Source organism: Phoenix dactylifera, chromosome 7, assembly GCF_009389715.1.
Source record: "Phoenix dactylifera cultivar Barhee BC4 chromosome 7, palm_55x_up_171113_PBpolish2nd_filt_p, whole genome shotgun sequence".
Classification (NCBI taxonomy): Eukaryota; Viridiplantae; Streptophyta; class Magnoliopsida; order Arecales; family Arecaceae; genus Phoenix; species Phoenix dactylifera.
The window spans coordinates 9,793,366-9,811,506 of record NC_052398.1 but is presented as its reverse complement, the minus strand read 5'-3'; the positions used below and the strand labels follow the sequence as shown (position 1 = coordinate 9,811,506).

At 41.6% G+C, this 18,141-nt stretch overlaps 2 protein-coding genes across 16 annotated transcripts; one reads left to right on the top strand and one right to left on the bottom strand.

Annotated features, from left to right (window-relative positions):
- Nucleotides 1-6,780: 6,780 nt before the first annotated feature.
- LOC113462762 lies at nt 6,781-11,092 on the bottom strand. Of its 14 annotated transcripts, none has more exons than XM_039128238.1 (4): nt 10,913-11,092; nt 8,996-9,118; nt 8,260-8,335; nt 6,781-8,180 (listed from the first exon to the last, which is right to left on the bottom strand). In XM_039128238.1, exons 1-4 carry the CDS (start codon nt 10,982-10,984, stop codon nt 8,158-8,160), a joined length of 294 nt encoding a protein of 97 aa, XP_038984166.1. In that variant the 5' UTR covers nt 10,985-11,092; the 3' UTR covers nt 6,781-8,157. The 14 variants fall into 14 exon arrangements, 7 of the variants coding, with proteins under 7 accessions (XP_038984166.1, XP_038984167.1, XP_038984164.1 ...); XM_039128239.1 differs by lacking the exon at nt 8,260-8,335 and having other exon boundaries at nt 6,781-7,179; nt 7,259-7,334; XR_005512548.1 differs by having other exon boundaries at nt 6,781-7,358; nt 8,059-9,118; nt 10,789-11,092.
- A 226-nt stretch (nt 11,093-11,318) lies between these two features.
- Nucleotides 11,319-16,368, top strand: LOC103707759. 2 transcript variants are annotated; one of them, XM_008792380.3, is made up of 8 exons: nt 11,319-11,455; nt 12,583-12,689; nt 13,322-13,365; nt 13,459-13,541; nt 13,747-13,855; nt 14,354-14,367; nt 15,407-15,508; nt 15,968-16,277. In XM_008792380.3, the coding sequence occupies exons 1-8, from the start codon at nt 11,363-11,365 to the stop codon at nt 16,100-16,102; spliced, it is 687 nt and encodes a 228-aa protein (XP_008790602.1). In that variant the 5' UTR covers nt 11,319-11,362; the 3' UTR covers nt 16,103-16,277. The 2 variants fall into 2 exon arrangements, with proteins under 2 accessions (XP_008790602.1, XP_008790603.1); XM_008792381.2 differs by lacking the exon at nt 15,407-15,508 and having other exon boundaries at nt 15,968-16,368.
- The last annotated feature ends 1,773 nt before the right edge of the window (nt 16,369-18,141 follow it).

Sequence of the window (18,141 nt, the reverse complement as noted above, 5' to 3'; positions counted from 1 at the left end):
AGCGGTGGCTCGGGTTCAGGGTCGACCTCATCTGGTATGGTGCACTCGGCTATAAAGTCTGCGAGTGCTTGTGCTTTGATCGCCTGTCTGGGCCGGTACTCAATGTCGAATTCCCCGAGCTCAATGGCCCATTTAGTGATACGACCCGCACGATCTGATCTCTGCAGGATCTGCTTGATTGGCTGGTCAGTCAGCACAGCCACTGTGTGAGCTTGGAAGTAGGGTCGGAGCCTCCGAGCTGAGATGACCAAAGCATAGGCGGTCTTCTCAAGCTTGGAGTATCGGGTCTCAGCATCCCTTAAGACCCGGCTGGTGTAATACACCGGTTTCTGAAGTTTGCCCTCCTCTCGGACCAAGACCGAGCTTACCGCAACAGGGGAGACAGCTAAATACAAGTAGAGGAGCTCACCCTGTTGAGGCTTCGTGAGTAGGGGAGGGGAAGCCAGCAGGTGCTTGAGCTCTTCAAAAGATTGCTGGCACTCGTCCGACCACAAAAAGTTCTTCGGCTTCTTGAGGGCTGCAAAGAATGGAAGGCAGCGCTCGGCTGAGCGAGAGATAAACCTCCCGAGGGCTGCCACTCGGCCCGTGAGCCGCTGTACCTCCTTGACCGTCCTGGGAGGCGTCATCCTTTGGAGGGCTCGGATCTTCTCTGGATTGGCCTCGATTCCTCGTTGTGTAATGATGAAGCCGAGGAATTTGCCGGAGGTGACCCCGAATGCACATTTAGCTGGGTTGAGCTTCATCTGGTACTTTCGGAGTGTGGAGAATGCTTCGTTGAGGTCGGCTATGTGGTCTTGCGCCGCCTTGCTTTTCACCAGCATGTCATCCACGTAGACCTCCATGTTTCGGCCTATTTGGTCTTTGAAGATCCGGCTGACCAGCCTTTGATAAGTCGCCCCGGCATTTTTTAGACCGAATGGCATCACTTTGTAGCAGTAGGTTCCCCCGTCGGTGATGAAGGCTGTCTTTTCCTCGTCTTCTGGCGCCATGCGGATCTGGTTATATCCGGAAAAGGCGTCCATGAATGCCAGCAGCTCGTGACCCGAGGTGGAGTCCACGAGCTGGTCGATGCTGGGAAGTGGAAAGCTGTCCTTCGGGCAGGCTTTATTCAGGTCGGTGTAGTCCACGCACATACGCCACTTTCCGCTAGCTTTTTTGACGAGGACCACATTGGCGAGCCATTCCGGGTAGGATATCTCCCGGATGAAGCCGGCTTCAAGGAGCTTGCCGACCTCCTCGGCTGCTGCTCGTTGTCGTTCAGGGGCGGCGCCTCGCTTCTTTTGTCGCACGGGCTTGCAGGTCGGCTTCACCTGAAGCCGGTGGACCATGACCTCCGGGTCTATCCCCGGCATGTCTACAGGCGACCAGGCGAAGACATCCATATTGTCCCGTAGGAAGTCGACGAGGCGACTCCTCTCGTTTTCGCCAAGGCCAGAGCCGATCTGCACGGTTAGCTCGGGAAAGTTCTCTCGTAAGGAAACTTGAATTAACAACTCACCAGGCTCTACCCGCTCTTTCTGGGGGTTGACCCGTGCCTCCATAACTTCAGTTGAGGGCTGGTCAGTCGTTGGGGGCGGGCACCTCGGCTGGTCGTTTTGCCTCGTGGGTCGCTAGGTAGCATCGCCTTGCCACCATTTGGTCCCCTCGGACTTCACCGACTCCCTGGCTGGTGGGGAATCGCATCAGCAGGTGGTGAGTTGAGACTGCTGCTCGGAGGGCGTTGAGTCCTGGCCTTCCAAGGATGGCGTTGTAAACCGAGGGCAGGCGTATCACAAGGAAGCTCATACCCACGGTACTTTCACGAGGGGCGAGCCCGGCTGTGACCAGAAGGTCGATCTCGCCCTCTACTGGGACTGAATCCCCAGTGAATCCAACTAGCGGAGCATTCATCCTCCGTAGCTGTTCTTTTGTCATCCCCATTTTACAATAAGCATCAAAATACAAAACATTCGCCGAGCTTCCATTATCAACCAGGATGCGTTTTACATCAAATTTATTTATGATCATGGAGATGACCATGGCATCATCATGGGGAGTTTCGACTCCTTCTAGATCGTCATCTGAGAAGGAGATGGCTTCAGAGGTGCGCGGGCGCTTCGAGGAGGCTCCTTCCCCTGAGGCTTCCCCAGCCGAGGTCCCTCCTCGGATAGTGTTGATGACGCCGGCGATGGGCCTGTTGGCATTGGAACCTTCAGGCTGTGCTGCTCCTTCGGCTGGCTTCTTCCCTTCACGCCGGCCTTGCACAAACCGATCGAGCACCCCTCGGCGAATGAGTGCTTCGATCTCATTTCGGAGCTGATAACAATCCTCGGTATCATGGCCGTGATCCCGGTGAAAACGGCAATACTTCCGGAGATCACGCCGGATTCTGGTGTCTGGCTTTGGAGGTGAGAGCCGGATGCGATCTCGACTCTCGATCTCCATGAGAATTTCGGCCCGAGGGGTATTGAGGGGGGTGTATTTTTCATACCTCCCTTCAGGTGCACGGGCCTGCAGTGGGAACCTCGGGCGGAGTGGTGACCTCTGCTGTGGCGGTCCCCTCAGTCGGGGTGGACTCCTCGGGCGGGGCGGATTCTTGGCTTGTCGCGGAGATGGGCTTCTGGGCTGGCCGCGTTCCTCGCGGCGCCTCTTCTTGGGGTTTTGCTCGGTCCCGCCCCGCCTGACGGCCACGGCTTCCTCAGCCTTGGCATATTTCCGGGCCCGAGCGAACATTTCTGTAAGGTCCGCTGGGAAATTCTTCTCAATCGAGAAGAGGAATCTGTAGGACCGGGCTCCAGTCTTCAGCGCCGACATGGCGATTGACTGGTCAAGCTCCCGGACTTCCCATGTTGCGGCGGTGAACCGGTCCAAGTACTCCTTGAAGGATTCTCCCTCCTTTTGTTTGATGTCAAGGAGGGAGTCAGATGTCCGCCGCTGGGGCTGGCTAGCGGCGAAGTTGCCGGCAAACTGTCTGCCGAGCTGCTCAAAGGAGGAGACAGTACTTGGCTTCAGCCCGGTGAACCAAAGCCGGGCTGGTCCTCGGAGTGTCGCCGGGAAAGCCTTGCACATCATGGCTTCCGAGGCTCCTTGTAGGGCCATTAAGACTCGGTAACTCTCCAGGTGGTCAAAGGGATCAGCCTTGCCGTTGTAAGGCTCCACCTAGGGCATCTTGAACCGGAGGGGAACCGGTTCATCTTCAATCTCCTGGGAGAAGGGCGACTTTGTATTGAACTCGAAGTCGCCGTTACGTCCCGATTTTCTCCGGTGGAGTGCCTGGATTTGGCGCTCCAGCTTTTCGACCTTCTTGTCGAGTTCATCATTCTGGAGGATCGCTACAGCGGTTCCTCCGGGTGCAGGTTGCCCTGGAACCGACTCAGCTTCCGAAGGCTGTGGCCAGCCTCCGTGATCTCTGACTGGGTGCTCTCTCCAGAGGGAGGCCTGGACTTGAGAGTCCTGACCTCGAAGAGGAAGCCCGCTTGTAGGGGGCTCCGGTTGAACTGGAGCCGGGGGAGGCGGTGCTGCTGGAATGCCCCTGGGTTGCAAGCTTTGGACGGCGGTAGCCAAGGCTTGCACTTGTTGCACCAGGGCATCAAACTGCTCCGGCCGGACTTGAGGGGTTGACTCGGCCGGAGGTGGTGAGTTTCGGACGGAATGCTCAGGACTGGGTGGTGGACGTCGAGAGGCGTTGGAAGCCCCTTTGCTTCTTAGCTTCATGGCAGCGAACTCGGGACCCTTCCTCTAGCGCCAACTGTTGCTGGAAATTGGACCCGGGGGCCGCCGCGAAGCCGGGGAAGGAGGAGCTCCGCTGCTACAGGGGGCGGACGGCGGTGCGCCGGCCGGCTGCGTCCTCCACCGTGGGGCGTGGGTGCGTGCCCTGCAAGAAAAACCGGTGGCCGGGCTCCCCGGCGCCGGCCCTCCGATGCCTAAGTCAGAGGGGGCAAGTATGTGGAGAGAGCAGGGGAGAGAGTATATGGAGAAGACAGCAAGAACATTTGGATAAGATAAAGAAGACGAAGAGGATGATGTCCTCAATTATGTCTGTGCTTCCCGGCGGGTTCAGTCCCGGGGATCTGTTTCCGTTTTTTGTTGTCCTCCCCCCTTGGTTCTCCCCAGGTTCCCTTTTATAGGAGGGGATTACGTTACCTGGGAGGTGACCGGGGGATTTGTCCCTGTCCGTAATAATTGGGCACGATTTGGCCCATTTATGGCGTAGTGGAGAACGGGGCCGAATCAGACCGGAACCAGGGAGTTGTCACGGTCGATCGGACCTGTTGGAGTGGTTGAACCGCCGGCCGTGGCGGGCCTGGGGTTTGTGGATGGTAAGTGCATTTATTACCGAATGAACCGGCGGTCAGGTAGAGCCATGCGCTCTGATGGTTCAGTGATCCGGAGATCGTCTTGGGCCGTGTTCATTAAATGCCTGAGTGCATCGGAGACTTGAGGGAGTCTCGTGCATTAATGGCAGGTCGTGCCGAATGCCTGCAGAGATCTTATGCCTTGATGGCTTGGAGATAGTGGCAGGTCGCAAGCCGTAGGAGTTGTCAAGTCCCTTGGACTTTAGGCGGAGGTGGAACATTTGGTTAAGGCATCGGCTCGGCAAGGGTGCCGAGCCGAGCTGGTCGCCCAATGGGGCGCCCTGTGGCGGGGCTGCTTTGAGTACTCCTGGTCGGCGCCCTTTAGGCGAGCACCTTCTAGCAGAGCGCCTTGGCGCTGTCTTTGGTCGGCACTCTCTAACCGAGCAGCTTACTTTGGGTGGGGCACCTCTTGGCGCGCGCTCTGGTCGACGCCCTCTAGTCGAGCGCCTTCCTGGTCGGCATCCTTTGGCCGAGCAGCTTTCCGGTCGGCACTCCTTGGCCGAGCAGCTTTCTGGTCGGCGCTCTTCGGCCGAGCGCCTCCGTGGATGTATGACTTAGGGTTTTTCCCCTAACACTATTCCTGGTCGGCATCCTTTGGCCGAGCAGCTTTCCGGTCGGCACTCCTTGGCCGAGCAGCTTTCTGGTCGGCGCTCTTCGGCCGAGCGCCTCCGTGGATGTATGACTTAGGGTTTTTCCCCTAACACTATTCCTGGTCGGCATCCTTTGGCCGAGCAGCTTTCCGGTCGGCACTCCTTGGCCGAGCAGCTTTCTGGTCGGCGCTCTTTCGGCCGAGCGCCTCCGTGGATGTATGACTTAGGGTTTTTCCCCTAACGCCGGCTATGATTACAAGATCGCAATATATCGCATACAAACCAAAATATATGTTTAAGAGATTGCTTGCCTTTGCATAAATATATATATACAATACCTATTTCTTGTTCATTATTGATGTGAATCAAATGAATTTAGAAGTTCAACCAAAATTATCTAAGTTGGCCGTACCCTTTCTTCCCTGTCTCTTAGTCTCCTATTCGCTGGACTGTACTTCTAGATAAAGAGAAAGGTAGGAGAGAGAAGGTTTAGATATGGATCCCATTGGATAGCTAAGTCAACGCAAAAGTTCTGAAAAGAAAAGGGGGACCAAATGATGGGTTTGCACCACATTTTGAAGCTTGCATTTGTGTAGCTAAAATGAGTAGCATCTTGCACATGCCATGCATGTGGTTAAAAGCATATGCGAGAGAGCGAAACAAATATGAAAAAGGGGAATGCTTGAGCATGGGAGAGCTTATTAGAAAAACCAAATGAAGAAGGAGATGATGATGAGGTACTGTGCCCGGAGCGGAGCTATGAGCAACTTGGGCGGATGTTCGCTATACTCGATGGGTGCTTCTATAGAAATAAAAGAAACTATAGAACCATAACATTTGCCTTTAGTGCTTCGGTTGACATCGATAAGAAAATGCATCCTTGGCTTGTACTTTTTAGTTGGGCCCAATAGTCTAACTTATGACTGTCATGACCTTGATCGGAATAGGGGTCGAAATCTATAGTTACACCAAGAACCATAGTAGGCCAACTCTATCATCATGGAGAATGACTCAGTCACAGTGGGGAGAGCCGAGTGGTCTAGGTGGAGACCACTTTCTGCTTCGGAATATTTAGTCTATGGGTGGGGATGGAATGATTTTTCAGGCTAAGCACGTCTTTAGGGAAGCCAACAGTGTTGTGGATTGGGTGGCTACTTATACAGCCAATCACTCCGTTGGCGCCTTGTGGAACCAAAAAGAGGATTTGCTTAGGACGTTACGTGATATTGTATTTTCTGATTTTATTGAGTGTGTTCGTACTCATGTAGTTTGACTCAGCTATCTTAATGAAAAAAAAAACCCAGATCCGAAAAGAGAGTTAAAAAAGCCGAATAAGTAGAAGGAACACAAGCAGAGCAGTAAAAGGGCAGCATAATCATCCAAAAAATTTTGGTTACAAAAGCATTCTCGCATTAAAATAGTAGAAAGAAAAAAAAGCGCACAAAAACAAATAGCCCTACCGTAGTTCAACTATCCAAAAGAGTGTCTTCTTTCATTAAATTAACATATATACAGCATGCATGATAATTGAAATTTAGAAAATATTTGGGAAACATTATTTTGGAGATTTTTAAGCGATCTTTGATGGCTATCATGAAATCCAAACTAGTTTTCAATGAAAGGCAGAGGGAGTACCATAATATATAACTCTTCACGTAAGTTATTAATGATTAGTTTTGTTAAGTTTATGTGAAGTTACGCAATTTATTCTTTTTATTTTTCTTTTAAATCTGCAAAAACACACTTTCATTGTTTAATTGGAGGCAAAACTAAACAACTTATAAAATTAATTCATTAGCAAGTAAGTTGGCAGCTCCAAAATCTTCTCAAATTTAGGATCTACAGCAACACATCAGTGGAAAATGTAGCACTTTCTTTTACTACATGCGCTACAAGATCGAATTCATGAATAAGAAAATCTCCATAAGCATCTAGGCGGCATGGCTATAACAAATCATTGGTTTTCCACCAAACATATGGCATTTGAACAAGATATGTTTTGTTCTTCAGGGAAGTAACCAAATTCACACCCTTGAAGAATGATTTTCTAATTTTTTGTTAACTAAGCGAGCATAATAAAATGAATACACTGGTGCAGTGCCAATGAGGAGCCTGAGCTGGTAGCTTCAAGACCTGATTTCTCAAAATCAATAGTAACATTGAATCCAACTTCACCCCCTGGTGTAAAAGCTGATTCAAGCTCTTCAGTTGTTGTGTTATCTTAAACTGGCTCTATACCTTCAGTTTTTCCTGATCTGATAGCAAGTCAAGACAGTTCTCACCCCACCCATTTATGAGAAAACTAAGACATAATAATGTTTAAGAGTGGCGTGCCTTTTTCAGAGTCTCCAATGGTTATACCCACATTTTCATCGATAAGGAATTTGGCAACATGGTCTCTCCCAAAGACCTGTAATAGAAAACTTTTTCAGACCTGCAAAGAATTTGCAGCCAAGCTTGACAGTCATTTCACACGAAGATATATGTTTAGGCTAATATATGCAGAAAGAAAGCAACTTAAGAAAAAAGGGCATTTTGTATTAATATGAATTGTTAATGTGAAAAACATAGAGAAGGTAGAAATGCATGAAACTCTCGCTAGGATGGGAGTTTTAGCACATGCTGAAGTATTATCAGCCACCCCAAAATCATAACATGTTGGTGAGCAACGAACTACAAGCAGTATTCTTCCTTTCCACCCATCAAACATTGAGTTTAATCGAGTGCATATTTTTTATCCAACCTCAACTCACAAAATGAAAACTCATAATCAATTTATAAACAGCATTGTTCCCTTATTTCTCCCAGTTCAAATTTTTGAAAAAATTATGGGCATAATCAACATATAGGAATAAAGGATGTTACATGTTCTAGAAGTTCAAGTACAAGAGCATTTAAAAGCCGAAAGCACAAATAGGTTCATATATAACTGCAGATGATATTCAGAAGTCACTTATATTGGATTTTTTTCCTTGAGTCATCCAGAGAACACAGAGGGGAAAAGTCTTGAGCCAGATTTCGACAAATTTGGATATGCAGGAATTATGCTATCTCTAGTTGCTAGGAGGAAGAGATGACCAAAGATGTTGAAGAAAGAAGTAAACATTATGAGCCTGAGCTGGTAGCTTCAAGACCTGATTTCTCAAAATCAATAGCAACATTGAATCCAACTTCACCCCCTGGTGTAAAAGCTGATTCAAGCTCTTCAGTTGTTGTGTTATCTTAAACTGGCTCTATACCTTCAGTTTTTCCTGATCTGATAGCAAGTCAAGACAGTTCTCACCCAACCCATTTATGAGAAAACTAAGACATAATAATGTTTAAGAGTGGCGTGCCTTTTTCAGAGTCTCCAATGGTTACACCCACAAGTTCATCGATAAGGAATTTGGCAACATGGTCTCTCCTAAAGACCTGTAATAGAAAACTTTTTCAGACCTACAAAGAATTTGCAGCCAAGCTTGACAGTCATATCGCACGAAGATATATGTTTAGGCCAATATATGCAGAAAGAAAGCAACTTAAGAAAAAGGGGCATTGTGTATTAATATGAATTGTTAAAGTGAAAAATATGGAGAAGGCAGAAATGAACGAAACTCTCGCTGAGATGGGAGTTTTAGCACATGCTGAAGTATTATCAGCCACCCCAAAATCATAACACATTGGTGAGCAACAAACTACAAGCAGTATTCTTCCTTTCCACCTATCAAACATTGAGTTTAATCTAGTGCGTAATTTTTATCCAACCTCAACTCACAAAATGAAAACTCATAATCAATTCATAAACAGCATTGTTCCCTTATTTCTCTCAGTTCCAATTGTTGAAAAAATTATGGGCATAATCAACAAATAGAAAGGATGTTACATGTTCTGGAAGTTCCTTGAGTCATCCAGAGAACACAGAGGGGAAAAGTCTCGAGCCAAATTTCGACAAATTTGGATATGCAGGAATTATGCTATCTCTAGTTGCTAGGAGGAAGAGATGACCAAAGATGTTGAACAAAGAAGTAAACATTATGACCTTATAGCAAATAAAAGGTTGCACAGCACAGCTACCAACAGATTGCCTTTTACCTGCAAAAGCTTACCTCCTTTCATTCTACAAAACCCTGGAATAGGTGGTGCAGCATGGGCCAAATTTGACACAACATCATCAAATGCCTTTTCTGTCTCCTCTCCATTCAAGTTCACTCTTACCTGATAGCCGGATAATGAACAATGTTAAAGCAGACAGAAAGAACAAAAAAGAGCTTAAAGTCAATGACAACAAAAATGGTATCTGATTTCTATAAGAGACAACCAGACAGGCTTTTTTTAGCTATACTTGCAACACACTTGATATCCACCACTTGAGGCTATCTTCAATCTATACTAAACTGGAGTTTTATGAATAGAGGCTTCACTAAGATTTCTAACTCAATCCTGTATAGTTAGATATGACAAGCAGTTTGAATTGCATCTCTCTTTGTAGATGACTTACGCACTTCACTCTTTTAAAACAATCATGCTAACTTACACAGGAATAGACAGAGACACCTAAGCCAGGGTAAGCGATATCCATTAATCTCCTTTGTGTTACAATATTTGACTGCCGATAATCTAAAGATTGCTTTCTATCACACAGGTATTGCACATTCATTTTCTATCATCAATGAACTTACTAATAGAACGATGCAATGTGACTGCTATATCATGATATTCTTCCATCTTCTATAGACACAGACCTCAATTAAAGAAGGAAAGGTGAAGTAAATGCTTTTACCACAATCAATTTCGATTTGTTACAAAATTCCACCATTATTTTTTTTATTACCAAGCTTATCCAGATGACATTTTCACAGCTCTGTCTATTCCTATAATAGAAAAGGAAAGAAAGATACAGCATATCTTAAGTTCCTACAAAAGGAAGAGGGACAGGAGAGCAACATTCATAATGCACGCAAGAAAGTAGAAGTGCTGGGATAAGGAGTTCAAGGCCTAACAAATGCCTATACAAGTTTATGAATCTCCACAATCCATCCTAGGAAAATATTTGTTCTCAGTCCCACCTTGCTCACAAGCTCATAGAATACATAAACAACATATCCCTACTGATATTATAAAGATGCATAACCTCAAACATAAGCATATAATGTAGCCACTAAACAACATTTTCTTCTCACAATTTGCCAGTAGCATTGAATGAAAAAAGCAGACACACACACACACACACACACACAGAGAGAGAGAGAGAGAGAGAGAGAGAGAGAGAGAGAGAGAGAGATGATACAGAAGTTACAAGAGTTGATATGAGGGCTCTGTTTGGTTGTTAGGAAAGTGCAAGAAAGGAAATCATAATGGAAGCCAGGGAATGGGCGGCCCAATCATATTCTGGTAGAAGTAGCTGCTCTCTTCTCCTTTCTATTTCATTTCCTTCAACTTCACAACAAGGAATACCATTCAAAAAAAAATCCAGTGATGCAGTGCCTTCTCATCTCCATTAACAAGGGAATCCAGTGGTTCATTGGCGTTTTTAAGTAAAAAAGAAGGAATAAAAAGAAAAATAAAAAAAAACCCAGGAACTAATCTTGAACGAATCTGGAATTAACCTTTGGCATGGACCTTCCCACGCATTACCAATGGGAAACACTGTTGAGAGTTCTACTGACAGAAACACTTGTTTTCAAGTGCAATCATCACCTGATATTCATAATTGCACATCCATATATGAGCACCTTTTCCACAACACCATTAAAGATTTTAAAACCAAGAAAACCATCTTAATAAATTATTATGATATAGCAGAACAGAAGAACTCATCATATCTACGATAGTCTATTATGAATCTACTAGAAATTGAAGTAGGAGTAGAATCAAGACTGACTGACCTCTGTATCATTTAAAATTACTTCTTGTAAGCCACCATTCTAAAAAGAACAGCTTTCTTAATACACAGCTTCTCGTTCTAATAAAAATTCCCGGAACCCCCCCCCCGCAAAAGGGAAAAATTACTCGAGAAAAATGTGGCCGAATTCGTTGAGATGTAATTGTTGGGCCGATTGTAGTCGTCGCCATTAACGCCATAATTTTTCTTTCAAAGATTAGCAGCGTACCCCAAGAACCCTAAGTTTCCCCAATTGGATGAAGAACATCACCCATCCAGCCATCCTGCTCGACGGCTTGATCGTTCTAACTGGCATCCCATTTTTAATAAATGCCCCAATTGCTTCATTTTTCTTTTAAGAAAGAGAAATAACAAGAGTGCACTTGCGAAAATTTGGAGGACATTTATCAAGCGAATAGTTTGATGCGTCCACGTGCACCGCAGGTGGCCAGCCAGAAGGAGAGAAACACGGGGAGTACTTTAGCTAACAGAGGGTGTATATTTATCAATCATGGGCGGAGACGCGATCCTACTAAATAGATCCGGTGGAACGCTGGAACAAAGGCTATAAGCTGCTGATGGGAGCGGAGGCGTGGGCCTTTGGGGAGGGGAGACGAGCGAGCGGAATGGATGTAGCCGTTAAAACCCTGGTCATGCGTTTGAATCCAGAGGTGAGAAAATGGTCTCAAAATCCCAGTTTTTCTTTCGAATCGTTGATGATTCAATTGCATCTTTTCAACCCTTTCGTTGGCCCCAACTTCAGACACTTATAATCATGGGTTAAGAACTAAAACCCTTTTGATGTTATACCTTTTTCGTCTTATGATCATTTTACTGATTCTTATAGTGCTCCGAGGTTTCAAATATTATAATTGGGTCATTATAAAGGAATCTATGGTCACGGTATGTAGTAGGTTTGGCAATTTGTATGGGGGATTGCAAGCCACTGTGATGCTTTTTGAAGTTAAGTTTTTCGATGATGTTATATTGGCAGGAGAGTCTTGTTTATTGTCAACTGGCCAGTCTACTTACTCTGGTTGTAATATAGAGGTGGGAAGTTTCCATGTGTAAGACAAATTGTAAATCATTAATTTCTTCTACACTTATTTTTAGACTTTTTTCGCTGCTAATTTTGGTTGCAGCTTGCAAGTTAATTCCTGTACTGCAATCCAAGTTAGAGTACTTCTAGATATTAGAGCATGGGCATGGGGAAAATAATGATGTGACACTTATTTCTCAAGACACTGTTTATCATAAATCTATGGCTCTTAATCTACATGATTAAACCTCCATTTTAAAAGGGAAAAAAGATTGCACAGTTAAAAGTACCGTAAGCCTTCAGCTGATAAGGACTTCATTTAATAACATTTTAGGACTGGTGTGCCGTCAGTATGGTGCATTAAGAAAGAAGCGCCTCTAAAATAAGATAGATACATCAGGAGAGGAGAAATAAACGATTTCTGCAATACTCTTTATGTTCAGGGAGCATGCTTTAATCCACACTGCACAGATAGTTTTATGAAGTACATGAGATGGTTTTATGCAGTATCTGAGATGACCGAATGGTTATAGACTTATAGAAAGTAATGTTTTCTAGGAACAAGTATGGAGGACATATCAGGTAAGAAAAGGTTTCAGTACTTAATAACACAAGTTGGTTGTTTCATCTCCCTATGAAATTTTCTATTGATGATATTAAAGTGGTATGAACATTTAATTTATCAATTCTTTTTGTGTTTAACAAATAAATGACATAATTTATTCTTTTAGCTATGAGTATGATTGGATCCCTGTGCAGGTAATGAGTCAAAAGGAAAGAATAGACTTTCATACTCGAGTTCGATTCCCTCGCAGAATGCGCACGTCTTTTCATATGTCAAATGTTGCTCAAAAAAACTCTAAAAGGTGAGAATTGTTTGTGAACTAGTTCCTTCATGCTATTCAATATAGAAATAGGATTCTTGTAATTTCATGTATAATGGAACACTTCCACATTTCCTTTTTGAAGAATGCATTTATATATTTTACTTTTCCTTAGCAGAACTGTATGCTTAGTTTTTGCTAATTGTAGCTCATTTTAATGATTGTCTGTGGTCTCCACGACATTCTCTCATTCATGTTATAGAAGAAGAGTCATATAGGCCATCTATCTAATTAAATTATTCACATTCACACCATAATATTGGACATAGATTTTGTCCATTGAGAATCATGAAAATAGCCCCCGTCAAGGAGAAGCTTAATCAATTCTAGCGGTCAAAGATATCAATCAATCAGGGAGTTGATGGGGGACAATTATTAAGATCTCTCAAAAATTTTACCCCATATACATGTCATCTTTATGCCTATTTCATCTTTTTCTTGTACGTTAGTAAAGAGCATCCAATAAGCAGTTGTTTACATGCACTCTCTTTGTAAATCAGTAAAGAACAATCAAATCTATTATCTTTCTTTAATTCTCATTTTCAAATTAGCCTTCCAGATTTACTATGATAGATCCTTTTTTGATTATTTGGACTTAAACATTCGCTGTGCAGATTCAGCCACAAAATTTTCTGTGCAATTCATGCAGTATCTCCAGGTCAAATTCCATTATGCTCTCTTCTCTTACCCTTCTCTCTCAATTTTGTATAAATTCAGCATCACTGGCCTAGATACCATTTATTGGATTTAGGTTTGGAAAATCTTGGTGATTCTGTGACTGATTTTGAAGACTTCACAATTGCTGCTAATACCACTGGGGATGGAGAGATAAAGGTAAAAAATGGTGGTTCTTTCTTTGAAACATTTTTATTTTCTGTGAATAAATTTTCTTTATATATATGAAGGTAGATAGCTTATTGAGCTTATTGATTTGTACAAATTGTTCGAGTTATTTACCTGGTTGATTTATCTGTTTGGGACCTCAGAAAGAGGTTTTAATATTTTAACTAGGATCTGATATTATGTACTTACCATGCAGATGAGAGTTGAGGTGTCTGGTGCAGAGACACAGGCCATCTTTGATGATGTTTTCTCAAAGTTAGTTGCTGCTGCACAACCAATTCCCGGATTTCGGAGAGTGAAAGGAGGTACATCAATTCTGTTTAGAATTTATTTTCATACTTCCCTATGCCAAATCTTAAACAATCAATTAGTCATAGGATGCTCTAACTTCATGATTTGGTGAACCAATGGTAGGAATAGTTATAAGTGATAAGTTTGACAGATTTGCATGCAAGTTGCTCACACCATTTATGAAAACTAAGAAATGATATAGTTGTTTCTTTCTTTTTTTTAAAAAAAATATAGATTTGCTAGAAACCAAACATGTTGCAAGAATTTCTAATATGCATCAATTTTAGCTGCTCTTTTGGTACCTTATGGCACCATTTATAACTCATGGCACTTGTGTTAAGTTATATCTAAAAAAACATTATTTTCTATGCATATTTTGCGTTTCCGCTTTCACTGCTTCATTTACGTTGTTTTTATCATTGATTAGAATGTTTTACATAGAAGAAAGAACTGACATTTATTCCTATTGGTTTACATTTTTTATTGCTCGGTGGACAACTCGGTCGATGCAGGGAAAACTCCAGATGTAAGTTCTCATTATGAATCATTTTATTGCATGCAAACAATTGTACTAGCCGACAGTCCCATCTCTATGAAAGAAAAATGATTTCCCCTCCTCCCTTTTTCTTTTGGCTTTGAAACATAGTGGATCATGATGTCCTTGGATATCCCTAATATGAAGGCAATTTATCTTGGATTTATTAGTTGACATCAAAGAATTGAGTTGTTATATCTGTAAAACAGAAAAAAAATCTCTCTACTTATTAAAATATATTGCTAAGAGCCTAGGTAAATAATCTGTAAACAAGAGGTTGTGAAGGAGATAATTTCCCTAAAGAGTGAATGATATGTAAACTCTGCACCCATCCATTTCTGAGAATAGTGCTCAATATTATTGACTTTATTTTGTATAAAAATGGATGACTGCTGCTTAGTTAACTTTCAAATTGAGTGATACTGCAGAACAAGATCACTAGAAATTTTATTACCCTCATCTGATATTGGCCATATTTGTGGCATATGCTCTGGCAATGGAATGTCAGGTTCTTCTTTCTTCATCACCTGTCTCAAAAAACAATACAAAAGAAGAGGGAATTGAAAGACAAAAAGCAGGCCATCATCTTATACTCTGCCTGATTTACACCTTGGTTTTAATTACAAAATGTGGACTGATATTTAATATTTAGTTAGATGGCATATTTTGATACTCTCTATAATGTCTTGGAAAATGTTTTTCATAAGAATTTGTTGTGTTCAATTGACGCAATACAATAAGGAACCCACCCATTGTCACCATTTTCCCGTTCTATACGTAAATTGCACTCATATCAGGGGATGACATCTCTTGGTAAGGAGGGCCTTGGCTAAAAAGTGGAAACCATATTCCCTGGAGTTTTCTGTGCTTCTCTTTCCACAAAATGATATATGTCTTTGAATCTGGTGGTAATTCTCTCTGGATGGATCCATGAATTGGCATTGATGTACGAAGGCTTTCTTCATACTTCATAGTTGTGTATGATGAGGATATGTCTTTTAACTTATCCTTTGCTCTATATTCATGGCAGATACCCAAAGATATTCTCTTGCACATCATTGGACCCTCCAAAGTTAACAAGGAGTCGATTAAAAAAATCATCAACTCCGCTGTTGCTGAATATGTCGAGAAGGTGGCAATGACCCTCCTGATCTTGCAAATTTCATTGTGCAGAACTACTAAAAATGTCAAAGTATTTCTAACATTAATTTAATTAATGTCAGTCTATATTTTCATTGTTAGATGATCATATATAGAACTATAAAATAATGAACATGGGCTCATCTTAGATAGAATATGTGGACTACTAATTCTGTACTAGTGATAGCCTGATAAAATTTAGAAATTGTAATCACAAAATTAAGATCACTAACTTCCTTGAAGCTGGTGGTTTGTCCAAGTTTTGTTATGCAAACGTGACTTATCCGTTAGAAGGTGCCTGATATTACTTTTGTTATCTCATTTTTTGAACTGCTGGATGGTTTGATTTTTGTTTTTATTTTCTTGATCATGTTAACCCTGCCTTATGTCAATATATTGTTCTCATATATGATCTTATGTATCTGCTTTCCCTTTTTCATTAATGATCCAGGAAGGCTTGAAGGTCACCAAAGATCTGAAAGTTGAACAGAGTTTTGAAGAGCTTGAAGCAACGTTCCAACCCGGGATAGATTTCAGCTTTGATGCAATTTTGCAACTTCAAGAAATCAACTCAACCAAATTTTGATTTGTTTTTGCATATTCAGTGTATTAAAGAGAGACCAGTCTTATTTTTTGAATGAATCTCACCTGCTCCTTTGATAATTTTTTCTGCTGGCAATGTGGTGCTGTTAGTAGACTTATGCTTCCAGCTCTGTAAAGGCGCCTTTTGAGTGAAGAATGGCAGCAGATCCTTTACAACTCAAGTAAATAGGTAATTCCTACAACGTGTATGTGGCAGATTTTAATAGGACTGGATCAGAAGTCTAGTTGTGATTCTGTTCCCACTTAAAATCAACCAGTTTGTTGTATTGCATGCAAGCCCAAATTGTACAGCCAATATAAATCTCCAAATCTCACAAATTTGCATTTGGTGAAAGATTGACTGAGTTGGGAACTAAAAGCTATCATTATTTCTAAAGTATGCAGTTATCTTATTGTAAGCTTTACTTACTTAAGATACAAATAAAGTATTATTTATTTAAAATGATATATATAGAGAGATATTATGCTTTTCTAGAGAAGAGGGTATCTATCGGTATCTTATTTCTCTCGTTACCAAAGTCAATATTGAGATATATAAATCATGATCTACATTACTAAAAATTAAACATTATATTTTATGTTCTCTAATTTATGCATTATATGGATATGGACATGGATGGTTTTTATTGTACTAGTGTGTTAAAACATAAAAAATGGTATTCAAACTGAAAATCTATCTTATTAATTATGATTTACATATGTTAAAACATGTACAATTGAAAATCAATAAATTATAGTGCATACATTATAATAGAATATGATCTTATATGATTTTAATTATTTATTTTTTCATCTGCTTGATGCATAAATTGAAGACCATTAAAATGTGTGGTTTTGGCTTTTTAGGATTTTTATTGATATAGACAGAGATGTAGATCTTCAATTGAGATATTTCATTAATGAATTTGGAATTAAGAAATTTAGATATTTTCTTCTTTTGAGAGGAGTATAGTCGATCAATAAGATTTGAGGTGCACATTTTAGTGGAATAATAGTCCATTGAACCTCTCTGCCTTGTTTTGTTACAACGAACCCTACGTTTCTTTTCTCTCTCCATACTACCTTTCCTACTTCTGTTTCTCTAATTCATTTTCCCCTCTCTCTTTTATTACTTTCTCACCTTGCATCTCACAAGGGTGCTTTCCCTTCTTCTGCTCTTCCTCTGTTTCTTCTGTTTGCTTAAATTCTCCCTCTCTCTCCCATCCCCATCATCTGCTCTACCTTCCTCTTTTTTGTCCCCATATCTCACCCAACTCTCTCTTTAGCATAGGGCTATTTTGTCCCTTTCTCTAACTTTGTTCCCATGCAAATTTAGTATTTCCATAACTCTAATGTTGATTTTTAAGCTTTAATATATATTAGTGACAAAATAGTTAATAAATTTTGAGCAACTATTAGTAAATACAGAAATATCACTAAATGATGATAAATAAAATTTGGAGGTAGTTTAATTATTTTATTCGTAAGATAATTTTATCTTTTATAGCTGCATTCAACTAAACAATGCTAATAAACTCACAGCATTTCTACTTGCAGCCTTTCAAATAGAATATAGCCAAGACAACTCAATTACACATAATTCTTGATACATACAAACTGATGCTTGTTGCATCTTTAAATGCATGGCTCTATGTAGGCCTTGTGATTTCCAAATCCTCTTGCAATCATATATTTTTAGAGATCAAACTATCATATAGTTTAATTCAAATACTTCAGATCAAACTTATCATCTAGTTTAATAAAAAATACCACACTTTAAGGCATTATGATTGCTATTTACCTTTTCTAAGCATATAAATTATAGTTTTCTTGATAATCACTGGTGAAGAATAAACCCATTATCATAAACCTGATCTATTACAAAAATCAGGGATCAATCAATAGATACGATCAATCATTAATTTCCTCCAAAAGACAAATGAATGGTACAAAATTAAATGAGTTGTTTGTCACCAAGTCTGAATCACATTACAAAACTAGAAAGGAGAATAAAAAAAAGCAGTTATGAAATATTTTCTATGA